This window comes from Emydura macquarii, unplaced genomic scaffold, assembly GCF_026122565.2.
Source record: "Emydura macquarii macquarii isolate MOO-44397 ecotype Brisbane River unplaced genomic scaffold, CSIRO-AGI_Emac_v2 contig_3477, whole genome shotgun sequence".
Lineage (NCBI taxonomy): Eukaryota > Metazoa > Chordata > Testudines > Chelidae > Emydura > Emydura macquarii.
The window spans coordinates 1,193,478-1,212,251 of record NW_027133614.1 but is presented as its reverse complement, the minus strand read 5'-3'; the positions used below and the strand labels follow the sequence as shown (position 1 = coordinate 1,212,251).

General features: G+C 44.5%; 1 protein-coding gene across 1 annotated transcript; it reads right to left on the bottom strand.

Annotated features, from left to right (window-relative positions):
- Window positions 1-666: 666 nt before the first annotated feature.
- Window positions 667-2,042, bottom strand: IER5 (immediate early response 5). The gene has a single exon (XM_067535086.1). The coding sequence runs from the start codon at window positions 2,004-2,006 to the stop codon at window positions 1,455-1,457; it is 552 nt and encodes a 183-aa protein (XP_067391187.1). The 5' UTR covers window positions 2,007-2,042; the 3' UTR covers window positions 667-1,454.
- Window positions 2,043-18,774: the final 16,732 nt, after the last annotated feature.

Sequence of the window (18,774 nt, the reverse complement as noted above, 5' to 3'; positions counted from 1 at the left end):
TCACAGAAGTGGGTGAGCATGTTCTCAGAACTATGAAGGGGGGGGGGAGGGGAGCTTTAGGTTACCTCAGATATTCCTACCTAACATTAAGAACTGATAGTGCAAAATTTGACAGCTACACAGAACATTATGTATGAAAATTCAAGTTATGGGTGGCAGTGAAACTGCTGTTTTGGCATGGAGTAACTGTTCTCTATGCAATGAAACATGAGGTGCTAAGCTAACAGTTTTGCACATTGACTAATTTTCTGAATAAGACAGCTCAAAATGGCACAGCACTATCCCACTCACAAGAACATTACTAAAAGTTTGGGCCAATGAGCATGTTATAAATAAGGAGAACTTAAGACCCATTCAGCACTTCCTCAGTCAAATTCACGAATGTCAGTGAGCAGTTTGCAAATAGTACAGCGCTGAACAGGGAACAGACTGCAGCAAAAGGTACAGTAGTTCAGATGACTTGGTAAAGTCTTGGGAGCGGCATTCACCATCTTCCCCTAACAGAAGGTTCCTTTATACACAGCTCAGACAAGTTGCAACCAAAACCACCTCAAGCCTCTAGGTGTGCAGGGCGGATACAAGGCATAGCCACATCTTAACTACACCCACTCCACTGCTGTATACCCAGTCCACTCTGCTCAAGGGACTACAGAAATAGGACTACACTTAAACAGTTGCAAAATATTTAATACGTGTTATACACGTAGAGTTACATTAATACAAAAACAAAGTACATCAGTGGAAGAGAAAACACTGTACAAGAGCCCCACCATATCCCCAAGCCTTTATAGAACAAAGACCAGGAGTGACCAAGCCTACTCCAAAAGGCCACAAGGACTTTCTATTAGCCTGTAAACTTTTTGTTCATGATCTTAAACACTTTTTTAAAGCACCACGTAATAGTTCCGACTTCGAGCTTTTCAAAATATAAGCTTCCAGTCAACTTAAGCCTTTCCAAGCTTAAAGTATTATCTAAGGAAGTGTTCGGGATGGAGACCGCCTCTGGAAGATTTCACCCTGCGGCCAGGATGTTGGGGTTTAGGAGACATGGACCCAGTTAAAAAGGGGGGAGGGGAATTCCCGGGAAGGCACTGGCAGGCTCCACATGGGAAGGGAAGAAAGGGGTCGCATACAAAAGCCATAGGTGGAAGAGAGTCAGCGCAGTGAGATCAGGCTGAAGGACCTTCGGCGCGGGAGCAAGAGGCTGCGGCATGTCCGGGTGCGGGGAAGGGTTTAGAAGTGAAGTGCTGCTTCTCCAGCGCCGGTCGGTCACGGTCAGTTCCCAGGGCGGCGGGGCAGGGCCCAGAAGTCCCCAACGTTGCTCAGCGCTTCCTGCCTGCTTCGGAGGAGAAGAGTCGAGTCCAACCCCAGCCCGCCGGCGCCGCGCAAACCAGAGCAGTCCGTGTGCGGCTGGCCGAGGCTAGAGGAAGAGGGGCCCCCGCCCGCGGCGGGGCTCAGAAGGCCACGATGGCCGTGCTCCAGGGATTGAGGCTCCGCAACACCGGCTGCTCGCAGCAGACCTGCCCCGGCTCGGCCGCCTCCGCCGTGCCGCGTTCTTTGCCCAGGAGCCCCGAGAAGCTGGAGCCGAAGATGCTGATGAGGTTGGCCACGTTGCCGGTCTCCATGTCCTCCTGCGTCGGGGGCGGCTCCAGCTCGCGGCGCGGCTTCTTCCCCGGCGAGTCCGCCACCGGGCTCCGCTCGGCCGCGCTCCGCTTCCGTGGGGGCTCCACCACCGCGCAGTCCGCTCTGCCCCGCTCCGCCTCAGCACCCAGCGGGCGGCAGCCGCAGCAGCGCCGCAGCCTCTCACAGTCCGGCGGCGGTCCCGGCCGGAGCAACTGGGCAGGCTCGCCGCCAGGCTCGCCCAGATAGACCCGGCGGGCGCTGCGCAGCACCAGAGACACCAGGAGGTTTTTGTGCAGCTTGAGGCCGCCGCGCTGGCCCCGCGCGCTGTAGATCTTGCCCAGCGAGATGCTGACGATGCGGTGCGCCTCTAGGCGGAACTCCATGGCGCCCTAGAGCCGCCTCCCAGTCCACCCGCTCGCGCCGCCACCGATTGGCGCAAACCCCCAGTTCAGCCTGCCTTATATAGTGCCCCCGCCCGCCGGCCAATCAGAACGCCCCGCCGGCCGCGCTAACAGCCGACTGGCCTCCTTCGCCCCCCTCCCGCAGCGCGACCGCTCTAGCCAATGGGGCGAAAGGGAGAGGGTTCGAACGCTCGCCCCGCGGAAAGGGCTCTTAAAGGGGCAACGACAGCGCAACCGACCAGCAACAGCCAGGCTGCGTGTGGCTAGGGGGCGTGCTGGCCATACGGAGCGACAAGAGGCCCGCTCGCAGCGCTCGCTCCTGCCAGCATCCCTGCCCTGCCGTGCTGCAGCCTGGGATCCTCTGTCCCAGAGACCTTGTCACTCAGTGGGCCAGTCTGCTGAGCCCGAGTCTCCTCTCATTCACACCTGGAAGCCCCTTAGCCCCAGCTAGGTTTACGCATCCTCAGGCTGCAATCCCAGCGTCCGCTGGTGTGGATGCCAGGAGAATTGGGGCCAGTAATTTGTTACAGATTCTTGTAAACTGCAGCCTGCCTGGCCGGTGCAATCAGGAAAGCAGTTTGGGCTGAGCACATGCAAGCCTCCAGGAATCATTTCAGACATGAAACATATTGATACTCTGCCCCCCAGATCTTCCAGTGAGAACTCTCCCTATACAGAGTCAAATCCACAAGATAAAAAGGAAAAGGAGTCTCTCTCTCACCCTTCCTGGCACAACTGAGGGATGCTCACCAACAGCAGCCCCCTTCTGATACACATAAACATCTCCAACCTCTCCTCATGTGACAGGTGTCCAGATTTCCTTGCGCACAGTTGTGTGAAGCTGGTGCTGAAGAAAAGTGCCTTATTCCAACTGAGGCTCTCTACCGGTCTTTCTACACTGTAATCAGCCTGATTGCAGCTTGCATAGGCATACCCAGGATAGCTTTAATCTAGCTAGTGCAGCTAAAAATAGCAGTGAAGATGCAGCAGCACAGGTTTCAACACAGGCTGTACAAGACACTCAGAATTCTGAGCTATGTACTCACATGGGCCCATGCCCTCATATCTACACTGCTATTTTTAGCCATGCTGGCTAAATTAAAGCTACCTGCAGGAGCTGCGCCTATAGGAGTTGCAGTTACACCTCCAACTGCAGTGTAGACAGACTTTAAGTGCTTTACACTTATTAGTAAATTAAGCCTAATATACATACATAGTAGGTGTATGTACACGGTAGGTGGAAACAACAGCATGGGGAGTTAAAGTGATTTACCAAGGTCACTGGTAAATGAGTCGAAGAGCCAAGAATAGTTCTGAGATGTCCAAAGAAGCCTAATTTCACTGGGATTTGAGGGTTTAATTTAGGCTCCTTTGAAAACCCAGCCAAAATCTCCCCTGGCTCTAGACCTGATGGCCCCAATCCCAACTTTCCTTCTTGAAATCAACTATGAGAGCACAGGAGTGACACTTTCTTGTATTATTATACACAGAACTGATAGTGCTGGTAGTGATACCTATAGTTAAGGTTGTTTAACACTTTCCATTATAAGACCCTGATTTTAGCTGCCAGACTTTAATCATTTGGGCTGAAATTTTCCATGCCAGGTGTTGGCATCTGGCTGAATTTTATTTATTTATTTATTTTTTGGCAAGTTTCAGCTAAAGTGGTTCACTTGTTTCTGAGAATAAAGGAACAATCTATTGTTTTGCCCATCTTAAAAATCTGTCCATCTGTTTCATCATGAAGCTCTAATATGTTCATGCTTTGGAGCAGGAACTTGAAATTTGGCAGGGGAAGGTCACCTTGGTATCAGAGAAAATCTGCCCAAGTTTGGCTGAGTTATAAGCCTCCGAAAAATCTCAGTTCACACATGCTCAATAAGAGGCTTGTTAGAGTTTGGCAGTTTAATTCCCAGAGGCTTCCATCTGCACTGAGCATGCTCCAGCCTCTCACAGCTCCTAAGTGCTGATTGAGCTGCATATGTGCCAACCAAAGAGTGGTGGAGCAAGCTCCTCCCCAGACCTCCAAGGTTGAGCAGGACTTTTTCTTGCAATTGCTCCTCTCCACTACCAGAGGCTGCTGTGGCACTAGGCACTGGAACTAAAAGCCCAGTCACTCTCTCCTGTGCTCTTAATGCCTGCCAAATATGGCAGAAAAGGACAAAGCTGCTTGACTCAAAGGCAAAGGATAGGAGGAGCTCCAGCAGAGTGGGGAAGGAGAGGAAACTTAGGTAGGCTCTGGGAAAAGGGGGATGCGGAGCACAGAGGGACAGAAGGTAGGAAGTGCAGGGATAAAAGCAGGAGCTTGAAGATAGGAGGACAGGAGCAAAAGCAGAGGAGGAGAAAGAAAAAAGGTAAAGGGGGGAATTTGCAGAGGATGGGGACAGGATCAGGAGCTCTGGGGAAGGGGTGATAAAGAGAGGTTTGGGTGGGGTCAGGGGCAGAAAGGTTTATAACTACTAGAGCAGTCTTCTCTCCACACCTTGGAACTGAACCATGGATTCCTGAGTCCCAATATTCCTTTATGTCAACAAATAGTTGTGAAACCCACTGATAAAGAGTGTCTCTCACCCCTCTCTAGTGCTCATCCTCAGAGAGGATAACAACCTACTACTGCTATCACTTACACCATTAGCTCAAGTCATACAGCTCTGTGCTGTGGATGTAAAGGTCACAACCCTGCTGATGATCCAATCAATATGATCCCATGTGTAGATTTTCTGTTTTCTCAGTTTACTTTTTTGAAAACCTAGGAAGCTACTTTCTTAAAAAATAAAACAATGTAAAATTAAATGTAAGGTTAAAAAGACAAGCACTCAAAAGTTGGGAAATGCAACAATTAAGATTGTCTGTGAAAACTTAATTCAGCTTCTGCTGTGCATACTTTTTAAATACATGATCAATATACTACTTCTCCATTGGACCCCTGCCTCATTCAGTGCACAGGATGACAGTGATCTGGGAATGAATTAGGGTGGGTTGCATAGGGAAGGAGACTGTTTTCTGTAGGATCACTTGTTGCAGAAGTTGGAAGGTATGTAGTGACTAAGGCAGGCAATTGCAGGAAAAGACAGGATAGTTTCATGATTAAGGCAGTTGAATGACACCCTAGAGAATTGTATTCTGTAGGATTCTGATGCAGCATTCCCATGTGATGCTGAACAAGTCACTTAAACCAAACTTTTCACAGGTAGCCACTAACTTTGCATTCCTTGTTTTCTGGGTATGCAACTCGAGACTTCTGAGACCTGATCTGTAGAAGTGCTAAGTACTCACAATTGCAACTGAAGTCAATAGGAACAGTGCTTTGAACCTAGGATGTGACATATAATGCTAAATACTCTGAAAATTTCAGATGCCTAGGGCCTGAGTTAGGCAGACAAAACTAGTAGACAGTTGATAATTTTGGCCTCCATTCCTCATGAGTAAAATGGAGATAACATCATACCTCACAAAGAAGGCTATTGTGAAGTAAATTCAATAATGTTTTTGAAGCACTCAAATAGTACAGTGATGAACTCTCTGGGCATCTGGAACCAGAAGCCATTGTGTCACCTCTCTGCCTCAGCAGGAAAGAACTTTGCTGGATCTTACATTGAGAGTCAGCTCCCTACCCTACCAATCTGTCCATCTCACTAAAAAACTCCTTGAGACTCTGCCAGTCTTAACCTTGCCTTTCGGGTAACAATCAGTGAACCCCCTTCCCAAATTCTCCAAAGAGGTCTCCCTGCAGTGTCCAATCTCTCTCATTGGACACTCACAAATTATTATGTTCACTGCCTCCAAAGAGACAACACACATTGCCAGTCTGTTAGTTTAGCTGAGGTCTCACACTTCACTGTAGTACACAGCACTGAAATGGTTTAGTAATAAAACCAGAACAAGTTTATTGATCAAGAACACAGATTTAAGCGATACCAAGCAAGAAATAAAGAGATAGAAAAGTATTACAAACAAAACAAAATACAACACACTTCCTAGTGACTACAGGAAGTTACAATCATTGCCTATGCAGCTTTCTCACTTACATCAAGTTACCGGCATCTCTAGCCCTCCAGGCAACAGGATACAACATTCACAGAATCAGAGAATGCTATTGCCTTTGCTCCCTAAGTGACAGATAACTAATACGACTTTTGACTCCTCTTACAGTATATTTCCCAAAGTCTATTTCTTTGCTCCAAAAGCCAGGAAAACCTCCTGGAGGTTCAGACTCCAGAGTGTCCCTTGGTATGCTTACCAAGCCACTTGTTAACTTGATTGCTTTGTTTACCTTACATGTAAATATACTTTCATTGTCTTCTGCCTGTAATCAAGCCAGGCAGACAGGTAAACCCACATTCTTTTGTATGGCACCAAAACATATCTTAAGAACATATTTCCAGCACATACACTTAACTCTTTATATATAACCCATACCTGTATCATGCAATGATATTCATGACCAGCATATTACCAGTTTCTATAAGACACCTAACGACAGTTTGGCTATATATTCTGACAATAGTCTGTTGAGTGTGCCCTTTGCCAGTTAGCATAAAGGGGCTCTTAGGGTCACACGAGCACCATAGAAAAGTCCACGAGGAAATTAAAAAAATCTGTATGTATAATGCTGGGTTTGGATAGTCTGTGGTAAAATGGAGCTTGAGGCCACGCATTCTATGATGAAGATAAAAAGAAATATTTAATAGTTTTTCCCATTCAGTGAGCACTGTCCATTCTATGCACTGAATGAGGCAAAGATGCTATGGAAAAATTAGTATGTAATTAAAGATTGTATCATAATGCATATGCACAAGGAGACCAAATTAAGATTGCACAGGCAATGTTAATCCTGGCATTTCTTAGCATTTTATGTTCTTTTAAAATAGATTTTTTTTAAGTGTAATACTGTACATAACTCATCCTGTCCTCTCTCAGCAGTTTATAGTCCATTGTCTATTATTGCATGGTATCACACATCTCTCTACTAGGCCCTTATTAGAGAGACAAACTCTCCTCTTACAGAACTCTGCTTTTCACATGCTGTCCTAACTCTCTCACCTGATAATTGTTACAAATCACATTTAATCAATACTACCTGTCCCACTTCTGGGATTTTACAAATGACTATGTTTTCTCATACTAGTCAGAGACAGACAAAAGTGTAATTGCAGTTTTCTGAAGAGTTTCAGACTTGTCCCTGGATTCCTAAGCATTTTTTCCCACCCTCTAGTGCCACCCTCACCAACATATGAAGGCTATAAATGGAGTTATCTGGGGGTGGGAATAGGAACATCTGTGGACTGAAATGCAACGGACAAGGAAAACTTTTCAGAGGAACAGAGTGGAGAATGAGTGTCATTATTTGGCTGAAAAAAAAGGACTTGTCCTTCCTACATAGGCAGATGTGGTAGTGAGGTAATTTCTCCACAATACCAGAATCCTGTATGTGAACTCCCCATTATTTACTGAATTCATTTCCATCCCTTTGGTTGTGTTCCCACCCCTCCAACACACAAAATGTCAGCCTCCATGTGTCAATGACTCTTGTCCAGAGCCTGATGTTCACTAGCAATAGGAACTGCCACCAAATTCTGTCTTCCCAGAAGTGCAATTGAACCAAATACTGATTCTGACAGTAACAAAAAACAAGGAAGGAATGAGCCATAAATACATCAGAAAATATCTTACACTGGAGGAGCCTTAACAAAAGACCCCAACTGTTTTCCTCTAGCTCATCAACTCTATATTTAAAATCCAAAATGCTGCTCTATGAAATTTTCCTCTTGCAGACAATGGAACTGTCTCCTAAACAAAGTACTGTTCATGGTTTGGCATGAAATTTTCCCCCTTTCCATAAGCTTGCCACAATCTCCCTCCTCATTATTATAACATAATAGCCTCAGATGGGCAATATGTGACATCTACAATGATACAAAAACTTTTTCATGATTTGGGAATTATTTCCATCTCTTTTGTGCCTCCAGCTCTTCTTTAGATATGTAGAAGCTCATTGTCACATTAGTTCTTTACCCCACATGTCGTCTCTGACAGACAGATGTAGACGAAATCAAGATAACAATGGAGAAAAATGATAGTCTAAAGGAAAAGAATTGGCTCAAATTCCCCGACCCACAGAACCTGATTCAGTGTCCTGATCTCTCTGCCTTGGAAAGGCTACAGCTCTATAGGTAAGTACTTGAGTCAGGATTCAATTAGCAAAGCTGAGTTTAGGCCTGGCTGTTTGAGGTTTGTGTTGCTGTTGTTTATCTATAACAGCCTTATTTGTCTGTCTGTGACACGGTGCCATATGTCCATGATGTGACATTATGCTATGCTGTCACAACCTAATTTAAATTTATTTTGTGACACGAGTCACATTCAGTCAGATTCTGGAGCTTGCAGGATCTGGGGCTATGATGTCATTCAAAGAGATGATTCCAGTTAGAATAATTAGACTTAATTTTATAGTCTTTATTCAGGTAAAATTCATGTTGATTTCCTGATGCCATGTACCTGACACATGAAGCAATTAGTGTTGGTAGGAATGTGATTCCTTTACCCCAGAATCCCAAAGATAGCTGGAGAAGACTTTCAATGGCACCTTCACCTGAGAAAAGACCACTGGATCCGGCCCTTGTTGTTTATTGACTCATTTCATTTGTCATCAAGTGATTCATCAAAAGATTTTAAGGATATATCTACACTGCAACTAGATACCCATAGCTGGCTCATGCCAGTTGACTGGAGTCGCGGGACTTGGGCTAAGAGGCTGTTTAATTGTGGAAATTTGGGCTCAGGCTGCAGGGTTCTAAAGCCTGGGCTCCAGCCCAAGCCTGAATGTCTACACCGCAATTAAAAAGCCCCTTAGCCCAAGCCCATTAGTCCAAGTCAGCTGGCATGGGCCAACCATGGGTGTCTATTTGCAGTATAGACCTCCCTAACCTAAGATGAGTTAATATTACAGAAGGGCCAGAACTTTTATATGAAACCGCTCTAAACCTTGAAGCTGGAGCCATATCCAACAGTGAAGTGCTCCCAACATTTTAAGAAGCAGCTCCCACAGATATTTCCAGCCTCAGTGAGCAATGAAAGTGATATTCCCTGGGTAAAAAGCCATTCCCTCCATGCAACCCCCTCAACCAATTTTTGGTCACCTTTTCCTAAATATAACCAATTTCTGTCTACAACTGTCACACGACTAAGTACAAAGCAGGATTTTGGAGAAGGTTAGATGTTTGTGTGGGATACATGCCAAACTGAACTGACTCATTTCATATAGAAACTGTATGTGGTATGTGTATATGGGGAAAAATCTTTAGGTTCCACCTCCAGCTTCTGGTTGCAGAAGCTGAGTCCAGCTGGACATTCCTTTCAGGCTTAACATTCAGTTTGTCTGGGTACATATTTTACTTCCCAAGAAAAAGAACTAGAGCCTTCCTTTTACAAAACAAATAGTAAACTGAGATAATTTACAGGGACCAAAGGTCAACTCTACTAATAAGGGGGTTGGCATAAGCTCTCCCTTGGTCACCAGTGCATCTGAACTTTGCAGCTTGAGACCTTTTCTACTCACATTTCTGCTATAGATTCAGTTTCTGGGCCCACTTCTCCTCTGCCTTGCATCTTTGTTAGTCTTTTACACCTATGGAAGGCAGCTGCTGATTTGTCCAGACACAACAAACAAGGTAGGTCCATGAGTTCAGTTGGTGTTTAGGGCCATTTTCATCCCTGATTTAATTTGACTGTCTTGAGAGAAGCTACATCAGAGATTATTTATACCACTGATTTATTTCATTTATCACCAGATGTTATTGGCTTCCTCACTGGAGAGCAGAGAGGAGAGGAGAAAAAGGGGAAGAGCACAAAGAGCAACTTACCTCTGATGGCCTAATGCTCCCATTCAGCAATGAACTGTATGCAGGGCAGCAGAAAGATTTAGGAAGGTAGTAAGCAGTGATCGTTCACTCCTGGGAAAAGCTGACAAGTATTTGGAGAAAAAGCATAATCTATTGCTTCAGAGCAGGGGATTGAAACACAGGTGATTAGATTCCTCATCAGGTATTCTTGATTTTGCCACAGATGTGTTGTGAGATTTTGGCCTAGTCACTCACAACTGTGTTTTCAAAAGTTGGCACTGATTTTGTGTGTCAAGTTGGACACTCAAAAATTAAGGTATTCTAAGTCAGTGGCCACTTTTGAAAATGTTGGTCTTAACTTCTGTGCCTGTTTCTCCATTTCTAAAATGGCGATAACATCACAAGTCACATATGGGGTAGGCAAAATTCATCACTGCTCATAAAGTACTGTGAAATCCCTGCATGGTAAGTGCTACAGAAGTGCTAACTATTATATTGCCTTAAAATTAACAGACATTAACAAATACCTTTATATTTCCAGTGTCCCCTATCTCTGTAGAACTTCACAGCTGCCCAGTGCTTGGCCAGATCTTTTTTTGCACCTCCACAAAAGCTCTCCCAATTCTACCTCAGCATATATGTCATGATCCTAAATGGGACCCACTTCCAAGACTTCACAAAATAAACAATTTTTACTTTAAAGGTAAAGGTGTCCTTTCCACAAAGCTAAGATACCTGCAAGCCAGACAAGGCAAGAAGGCAGAGGAGAATAATGCCTAAGGAAACTGTCCAGCCGTCCCTAAAACTATGGATGCGATTGCCCTTTTAAGAAGGCCAATATTTTGGTCCCAAGGCTTTTCTTTCATTCCCAGGCTGATGTAATGCAGTAAGTTTCAGACAGAGTCACATGGTGGCTTCTGAGGTCAGAGCCCTGGGTGGCTTTGTTGTCTGTCTGCCTGTCTCTGGGGTTGTGGTTGTATGTGTGTGAGAAGAGTCTCTCTGCTTTGATTAGTGGGAATTGGTAGGTGTGTGGGTATTTCTCTCAGGGTTGTGATTGGTTTTAGAGTGTTTCTGTGCTCCAGTGCCTGTGCTCTGATTGGTTTAGTGTGCGCTGTGTTTCTGGATGTGTGTCAGGGTCTTTCTTTGAACTTGGACTGGTTAGCTAGCATGTGCCTCTGTTGTGAACGTGTGTCAGCATTGCCCTCACAGCTGTAGTTGTATGTCTGTTGTTTGTGCCTAGGTCAGGTGTCAGTGTGGTGTTCTGTGTGTGTCTCTCCCTGCCTGAAGAAGGGGCATTCCCCACTTCCTCCCAGGTCACAGGGGGACAGAAAAAGGAGAGGGAGGAAAGGGTGTGACTATGCACTCTAATCTCTTCATGTGATCTAACCCTGTGGAAGGGTTTGACAAACAATTAACAATCCTCCAGCTCAGCTGCTGTTTCCCAAAATAGCTCCTCAAAAGAGGAGGGGGAAGGGCTCTCAGACAAAGGTGGCCTCTTTGCAAGCCACATTAAGTCACTGCAGCAGGCAATGATGGAGAAGGGAAACCTAAAAGATTAAATCAGCAGGGACCACAGCCCCACCTGGAAGGAAAAAACGATACAAGATAAAAGAAACTCGAACAGGACACAGCTTGTGGTACAAATAATAACTAAAGAGGGCTACACACATCACTGAGTCGTTGTTGTTTAAATTTGCGTTCATCATCCAGTGAAGGAGACCTTAGCATGCCCCTCATGAGGCTCACTGAGTATTCATGACATTTCCTCTTGGCTGGGAAACACACCATTAAACCAGGGCCTACCTACTTTCTTACAAACACACACTTCCTCTCAACCTGCATTAGGATGCTCTAGCATACATGGATTGCTAGTATTTTTAACATTGCATCAATTAGATCTTCTGTGAGCAGAGTTAATCCATAATACAAGGTTGAAAATGCCCATGGCAGCCAGTAACCAATCTACATTAGGATTCCCAATGTTGTTAACACCAGTGGAGCTGAACCTGTGCTGCTAGCAACAGTCAAAAGTTTTAGAAAATTTCCCCAGCAGGTAGATAGAGTCACACATACATTAATACAATCAAGATGAATAGAAGTATTGGTTCTTTTTCATCCTTTGGTTCAGCATAAGTGTACCATCCCTTATACATCCTCTATCTGGGGACTATATCCTACCAATGCAGGAAGATGGGCATGATGACCTAATCGGTCTCTCTCATCTCAAAATGCAAGCAATCCTGTACTGATAAATGATGCTTCAAAGCTCCTATTCATTTTGCACACTGCTTTATTTATTTTTAAGTTTTAGAAGAGAATGACTCAGACGCTTCTAAAAATGAAACAAAAAGGGACTGCTGCTTACCAGGGTCTAGAATGATTTTCAACTACAACACCCAGATAGATTTACTAAACTGGTATAGATTTAAATTAGAATTACAAATAAATAAATACAAACCTACACCAAAAGGGTAGGAAGTTACTGGCTCAGCTTCTGAATACAATCTAATGCTAATATAGCTGGTTGGGAAACCCCAGCAAAGGGTCTTATTACAGCAACCTGTTAAACACCAAAGGCCAGATTTCAAAAGGTATTTAGGCACCTAAAAATGCAAATAGTCACCTGCTGTGGTTGTCAAAAGGGCCTAGGCACCTATCTCCCAATAAGGACTATGAAACAATAAATCTAAGCAATTTTTGTTTTACATCTCTTATCAAGAGTCACTCCTCTGTGTTCTTTCATCTGATATATTTTAATTGGTTCTGTTGTAGTACCAAAGACGTTTCAAAAGCATGAATTTTTTGAACAGGTTTCTCTCTCCGCCCCTGTTCTGTCCTATATATCCAGCAAAAAAGTTACAGCTTGACACTCAGACCCCAATTGAGCTGTCCTTCCGTAGGGTTATGTCTGCACTACAAGTGCTATAGCAGAATAGCTGCAGCTATGCCACTATAGTACCATAAGTTAGACACTACAGCAATGAAAGGGGTTTTCTGTTGCTTTAGTTAACAACCTCTAGAACCAGTAGCTGCATCGCTCAGGGCTGTGAACAATTTCACAGTCTGCACCGCACTGAAAGCATACCTAAGTTAACAGAAGAATTACAGGACCGTACAACAATAAATACCACAAAGGTTTTTTTTGTTTGTTTGTTTTATGGTTCTTGTTAAGAGTCATTGATACCAAGGCAAGCTCCAAAGTAAGTCTGGAGGAAAATCCACAGTTAGGTAGGTCTCAGTATTATCAACCACATCCAGCAGAGCAGAGCATAGTGGCTGTGACTCCATGTGTCCACCTCCAGGGCAAACAACAGCCCCCTTTCCTCATTAATCCACCCATCAACTCAGTACCCTATGGTGCTAGCTTGTACTTGCTGAGCTGTCCTGATCCATACTAAGTACCAGGGTTTGCTCTCCCTGCTCCTTCCAACTCTATGGCCCCACCCTGTTAATTAATAATGAATAAAATAATAATATCTATTTCTTATATAGCATTTTTCATCAGTAAATGTCGGAGGGCTTCACAATGTATGTAGCCTCACAACACCCCTGTGCCGTAGAGAAGCATTATTATCCCCATTTTACTGAACCTCAGAGAGGCTACATGACTTGCCCAAGGTCACATCGAATGTCCATAGCAGAACAGTGTACTGAATCCAGGTCTCACACCTAAAGCAGTGGTCCCCAAAAATGTTTATGTTGCACTCCCCCTTATCCATAATGGACTCTGCACTCCCCTGGGAATCGCAGTCGGGAGGCAGGCCAGGAGCAGGGCTTCAGTCGGGGCCAGGAGCTGAAGCTGCAGCTGGGGTTGGGGCTAGGAGTGGAGCCGCGGTCAGGGTTGGGGCCATGGCCGAAAGCCAAGGCCAGAGCCAGAGTGGCAGCTGGGGCCGTGGCCAGGAGTGGGACTGCAGTCGGGGCTGAAGCCATGGCCAGAACCATTAAACCCATTTTTATTATCTCCTTCATCTGACACCATGTTGATTTAACAGCAGTTATCTCTGATCTTTACCAATCCTTGCTCCAGTTCTGCTGTATTTTGTGTCCTATCTGGATGCAGAGATACCTTTGTATTACTGACATGTCTCACATATGTCTCTGCCTGACTTGAATGCTTGTTACCTGCCAGCTTTCCTGTCTGGCTGCCCAGAGTGTAAAACTGGAAGCATTTCAGAGAAAGCAATCACAGAAGCTCTGCATTTAAGCCTGCTTCCTAGCAAGCTACATGTAATTTTCAGGACCAATCTCCTACATCCCCCTACATCACTGGTACCAATATGTAGCACAACCACACTAATTAGAAGTCTCACGGTATCTGCTCCCTTTGCATGCTACAAGCAAGTTGCCAAACAATTCCCATGATTCCCACTTACCCAACTACTGATATTTCTAAAGCTGAAGTCCCCCATCACCATAGCCTCTTTTCATCACTCACATGTAACCACCTCCCCTAGAGTAATATTCTTGGTGCATGAGAAATGATCAGCGTCCTCCACCTCAGTCAGAAGGTGGGTTCTGTCTCCCATCATGAGGCTGTCTTCTTCAACTGGAGGATCAGAGAAGTCAGTTCTGAGATGTCACGGGGCCCTACAAGAGACAAGATGCTATTAAAACTCTTGTTGACTGTTACCAACATTGAATAGTTAATTACAGTCTAGGGTTTAGTGTGAAGATATCGCTGGCTTATTTCCAGTGTTACAACCACTATTGAAAACTTTTAAATAAATCTTTTACTAAAACATACACACACAAGAGAAAATGAAGCACAGTTATAACATTTGAAACTAGTAAAGCTCATTTTACTTTGTTCTTTTATTGCCTTTTCTTTAGCTGTGCAATCTTCTCTAGAGAAAATCCTCAGTTTGACACCATTTAGCTGGTATTAAGGAAGAAGGGTTAGCTGTCCCTTTTGAGGAAAAGAGGGCACAGGCAGTTTGAATGGTCTTGAGTTATTGATGAAGTCAGAATTTGTTCCCATTAAAACCAAGAAAAAAAAACACAAAAGGAAGAAAGAAATATTAGCAAAGATAGAAAAGTGTCTCCTGACTCTGATGCCTTCTTACGTTCAAAGTAGCTGCTGAGAAATTACAGGCCCACCACATAATCTTATCAGCCATTCTGAAACCTGGCTAACTTTTTCTAGTGTCAGCATTACTTTTAGCTTGTTCAGGCTCACAGCAGCTAGAAAAGGTGAAAATTGTCTTGGCTGGTTAAGCCAGGCTCTTATTAGACAAAATTTCAAGGCAAAAGAGGAAGATAAGGAATGAAAAATGACCCATTAGGCAAGGGGCGACAGCAGGAAACTCAGGTGCACATTGCAGGTATTGTTCAGGATTCAGTGGAACCAGACGGAGATGGGATTGTTCAGGATTCAGTGGAACCAGACGGAGATGGGATCTTTCTGGTCCAGTCTGGTCAGGATATCTTTCAGGATTAGGCCAACCAAGGCAGAGCCCAGGATTCTGGGAAGTGATGCCCGTGTTATCAGCCATGATGGTGAAGTTTGCTTACTCACATTATATTACAATACATTTCAGGCATTTTGTTCTGCAGTAATTCAATGGTTTTATTCATGTGATGAATCCAGTTGCCAGATGGGAGACCAGAACAATGCAAGAGCGTAAGAAAACTGTGGACAGCTGCATAGAAAAAGGCCTGGGAAGAGGCAGGAACCCTGGAGAGGGTATGTTCTTCAAGATCTGAAGACGGTTTAAAGCTGAAAATTGAAACAGCAAGTATCCATCTCTTTGGCAAAACACACAGAAGGAATTCTCCTCCTTCCCTCTCTCCACCCACCAAAAGCCATTTTTCTCTTCACTCCATGTTTTATTCAGGGCTCTCCCCTAGGCTTTAACTCAACTAGTTAAAGGAACACTGCCTTACCTAGAATAAATCTTTACATGTTAACTAACATGTTCACATATCACCCTAAAATCTTAGTCTAAACAAGGTCAAAGAGTCACTCAGAATCACTGTTCACCAAAGCGCGCACGCACACACACACACACGCACGCACACATGCTTGCTGAGTTTCTTCCCTACAGATACAGAGTTTACTGTCACCTCTCAGAAACAATGCCTGAAGATACACCACTGCTCATAATTGCATTTAACATTTGTATGATTCAAAGACAGGCACAGAACAAATAAATTGTTTAGAAGCCTCATCATATGGTTTACAACTTATGGGAGCAACTTGAGTTGATCTATTTACAGGTAACAGATCTAATCACATCCAAAAAGGAACTGGACCTAAATCCTGAAGAGGAACAGCAGTAGTACATATTTAATAGGTGTGACCAGGAGGTAGAGAATTAAACACTATGGTCACAATAAGTGATTATTGTTGCTTGAAGAGACAGTGTAAACTTTTGATACTGGTTCACCATTTTGATCCTGTGTTTAGCTTCAACGTACTGAGTATGTAAGTTTTAAGGTTCTCAACTGAAATGTTAAAAATTTCTGTTTAACATTCTGAAAATAAGGAAGCTTTTAAAAATGAATGTGGCATTTGGCAATTAAAAATATATAGTATATGGGTTTTAGGTCAAAGGTTTGAAGGCAATGGCATAATTGGACCTCACTGGCTGGTTCAGAGCAAATTGGTAGGAACAAAAGACTAATATGAATATATTCATCAATGTTACATCAGACTACATTAATTCAGGCAACTTTCCTCTTAACAGATGAGTTAATGGTGACTTCTGTATTTAAATTCTTTCCCACAATGTCTTGCAACAGCTGAGCGCTCTGGACAGAGCACGCTCAGTGCAGCTGACATGTATTCGTAGAATAGTTTAACAAATGACCAAAATGTGTAATTCCTATGTAATTGCATGTTGCACCATGAAAACAGAATCAATGTTTTTAAAATATAAAACTTGTTTTTAAGGATGCATTCTTACTGTGTGAATTAAATAAACCACATGATTAAACTGTTGCAGATTACAAAATTGGTTTATTTAATTCACACAGTGAGGAAGCATTCTTAAAAACAGGTTTTATACTTTAAAAAACAGTATTATCTGCCATTTACGGCAAAACACAGAAATAACACAAGGGTTGCACATTTTGGTAATGGGGACAGCTATGGTGGTGACCTTTGTCTATGCTTTCCCCAAATTTAATGAATGCAGCTACACATAGCTAACCATACAGAGGTACATATCCGTCCCCACACAAGGGCACCCTCCCAGACCATCCACACAGTGCTGTCCACCTATCCCCGACAACTAATGCTGCCATGCACACAGTGACCACATCTCCTTCTGTCCAATTGCTGCCTCTCTACCTTGCTATGAGTTCTCTATTGTCCTGCTAGGTCCCAAGGGCTCTGAGGTGCTCCAGCCCTCTTGGCTCCTCTATCTCACTGTTGTCCAAGGAGCAGAGTGAGACCTGTGTAGTAGCCAACAAAGAGCATGGACTGGAACCACATTTTCACAGAGCGGGAAGAATAAGCAGCAAGAGTCCAGCAAATCCAACTCCACTCACTCTTCCCCTTCCTGTTTTGGAACTAATGTATCAGCCCAGAGCTTCCTCTCTTGCCTGTCCCTACCCTTCCAAAAAAAAAAATTTAAAAAATCCTTTTCTGGCTCTTGAGCAGCTTCTCTTCTTCCAGCCCAGACCTCTCTTGGCTCCTGAGAGTGGACTCCAGAACTGCAGGCAAACTCTGTCCAATAAAAGACCAGCTGAGAATGCAGTGTGGCAGGACAAAGAAGCTAAGCCAGTCCCAAAACAGGATGTACTTATTCAATATGGTACTGTTGAGAGATCTGCCTGAGGAACACTGTAGCATTGGAATGTGAGGGGACTTTCACCTCTTAAACTCTACTGGGCCATGCATGTTTATAACTTGGACAAATTTGGGTGGATTTTCATAGGGACAGTAAAAGGCACCTCACTGACTCCAGGGCTCTCCCCAAATTCCACATCCCTACTTCAAAACATGAAGGCACTAGAACAGTGGTTCTCTCAACCAACTTCCCATTGTGGGCCACATATGCAGCGCTCTCTGTTATCTGGGCTGCATCCACACAATAGGTATATACTACCTGTATGGCCCTGGGGCTGTCACATAGACCGCAACTTGTGTGGTGATTGGGCCACAAGCAGCCTGCGGATTGAGAACCACTGCACTAGAGCCTCTTAAATACATGGCTATAAGGTGTGTGTGTGTATGTTTTTTTAACCATTGTCAAAACAACCTCATTCTTGGAAATGGCTACACTGTTTTCACTAAAACTCCCAACAAAATTCAGCCCCAGGCAGACATCTGGCATGGAAAATCTCCCAGATGGTTAAAGTTTGGCAAAGTTTAACCAACTGAAAAGAGTGTTATAATGGGAAATATTACACAATCTTAAATATAGGTGTTGCTGCCAGTCCCACCCATGAGACATGCAAAGGAAAAAGAATAGGGTGGACAAGGCCCAATTTAGACCATCCAGGGCTCTTGACACACCATAACATGGGTTCCCCCATCCTGTGGTCCTATCTTCCACTTGGAGTTGTGGTGGCAGGTATCCTCTCTTCCATCTGAGAGGCAAGAGCAGGGATATGTACCCTTCAGACCCGAGGCGTGGTAGCTGATCCACCCCCCCAAGAACAGCTGGAGTTCCCTGTAAATCCTGAGGATCTAAAAGCCAGGAGGTATCTGCTTAGGTGGGTGCATAGGATGGCCAGTGCAGGATTCCCATAATTCCAGACAGCCTGGTACTCCAGGAACATGGGCCCACCCCTGCCGGCATGACGCAGGTGCAAGGTCATGCCGCACAGCCCACACCCACCCCTGCCGGCATGCCCACCCACCCCAGGGGCATGCCCGCTCGCGCTTCACGGAAGACACCATTTGGAAGCGCAACCTCAGCTGCACAGTGCCTACAAGCCAGGGCACGCTGGCAGCACCTCTT

What these genes read in the sequence shown, in the direction of transcription:
- IER5 (XM_067535086.1), bottom strand. Translation starts at nt 2,006, where the DNA reads ATGGAGTTCCGCCTAGAGGCGCACCGCATCGTCAGCATCTCGCTGGGC.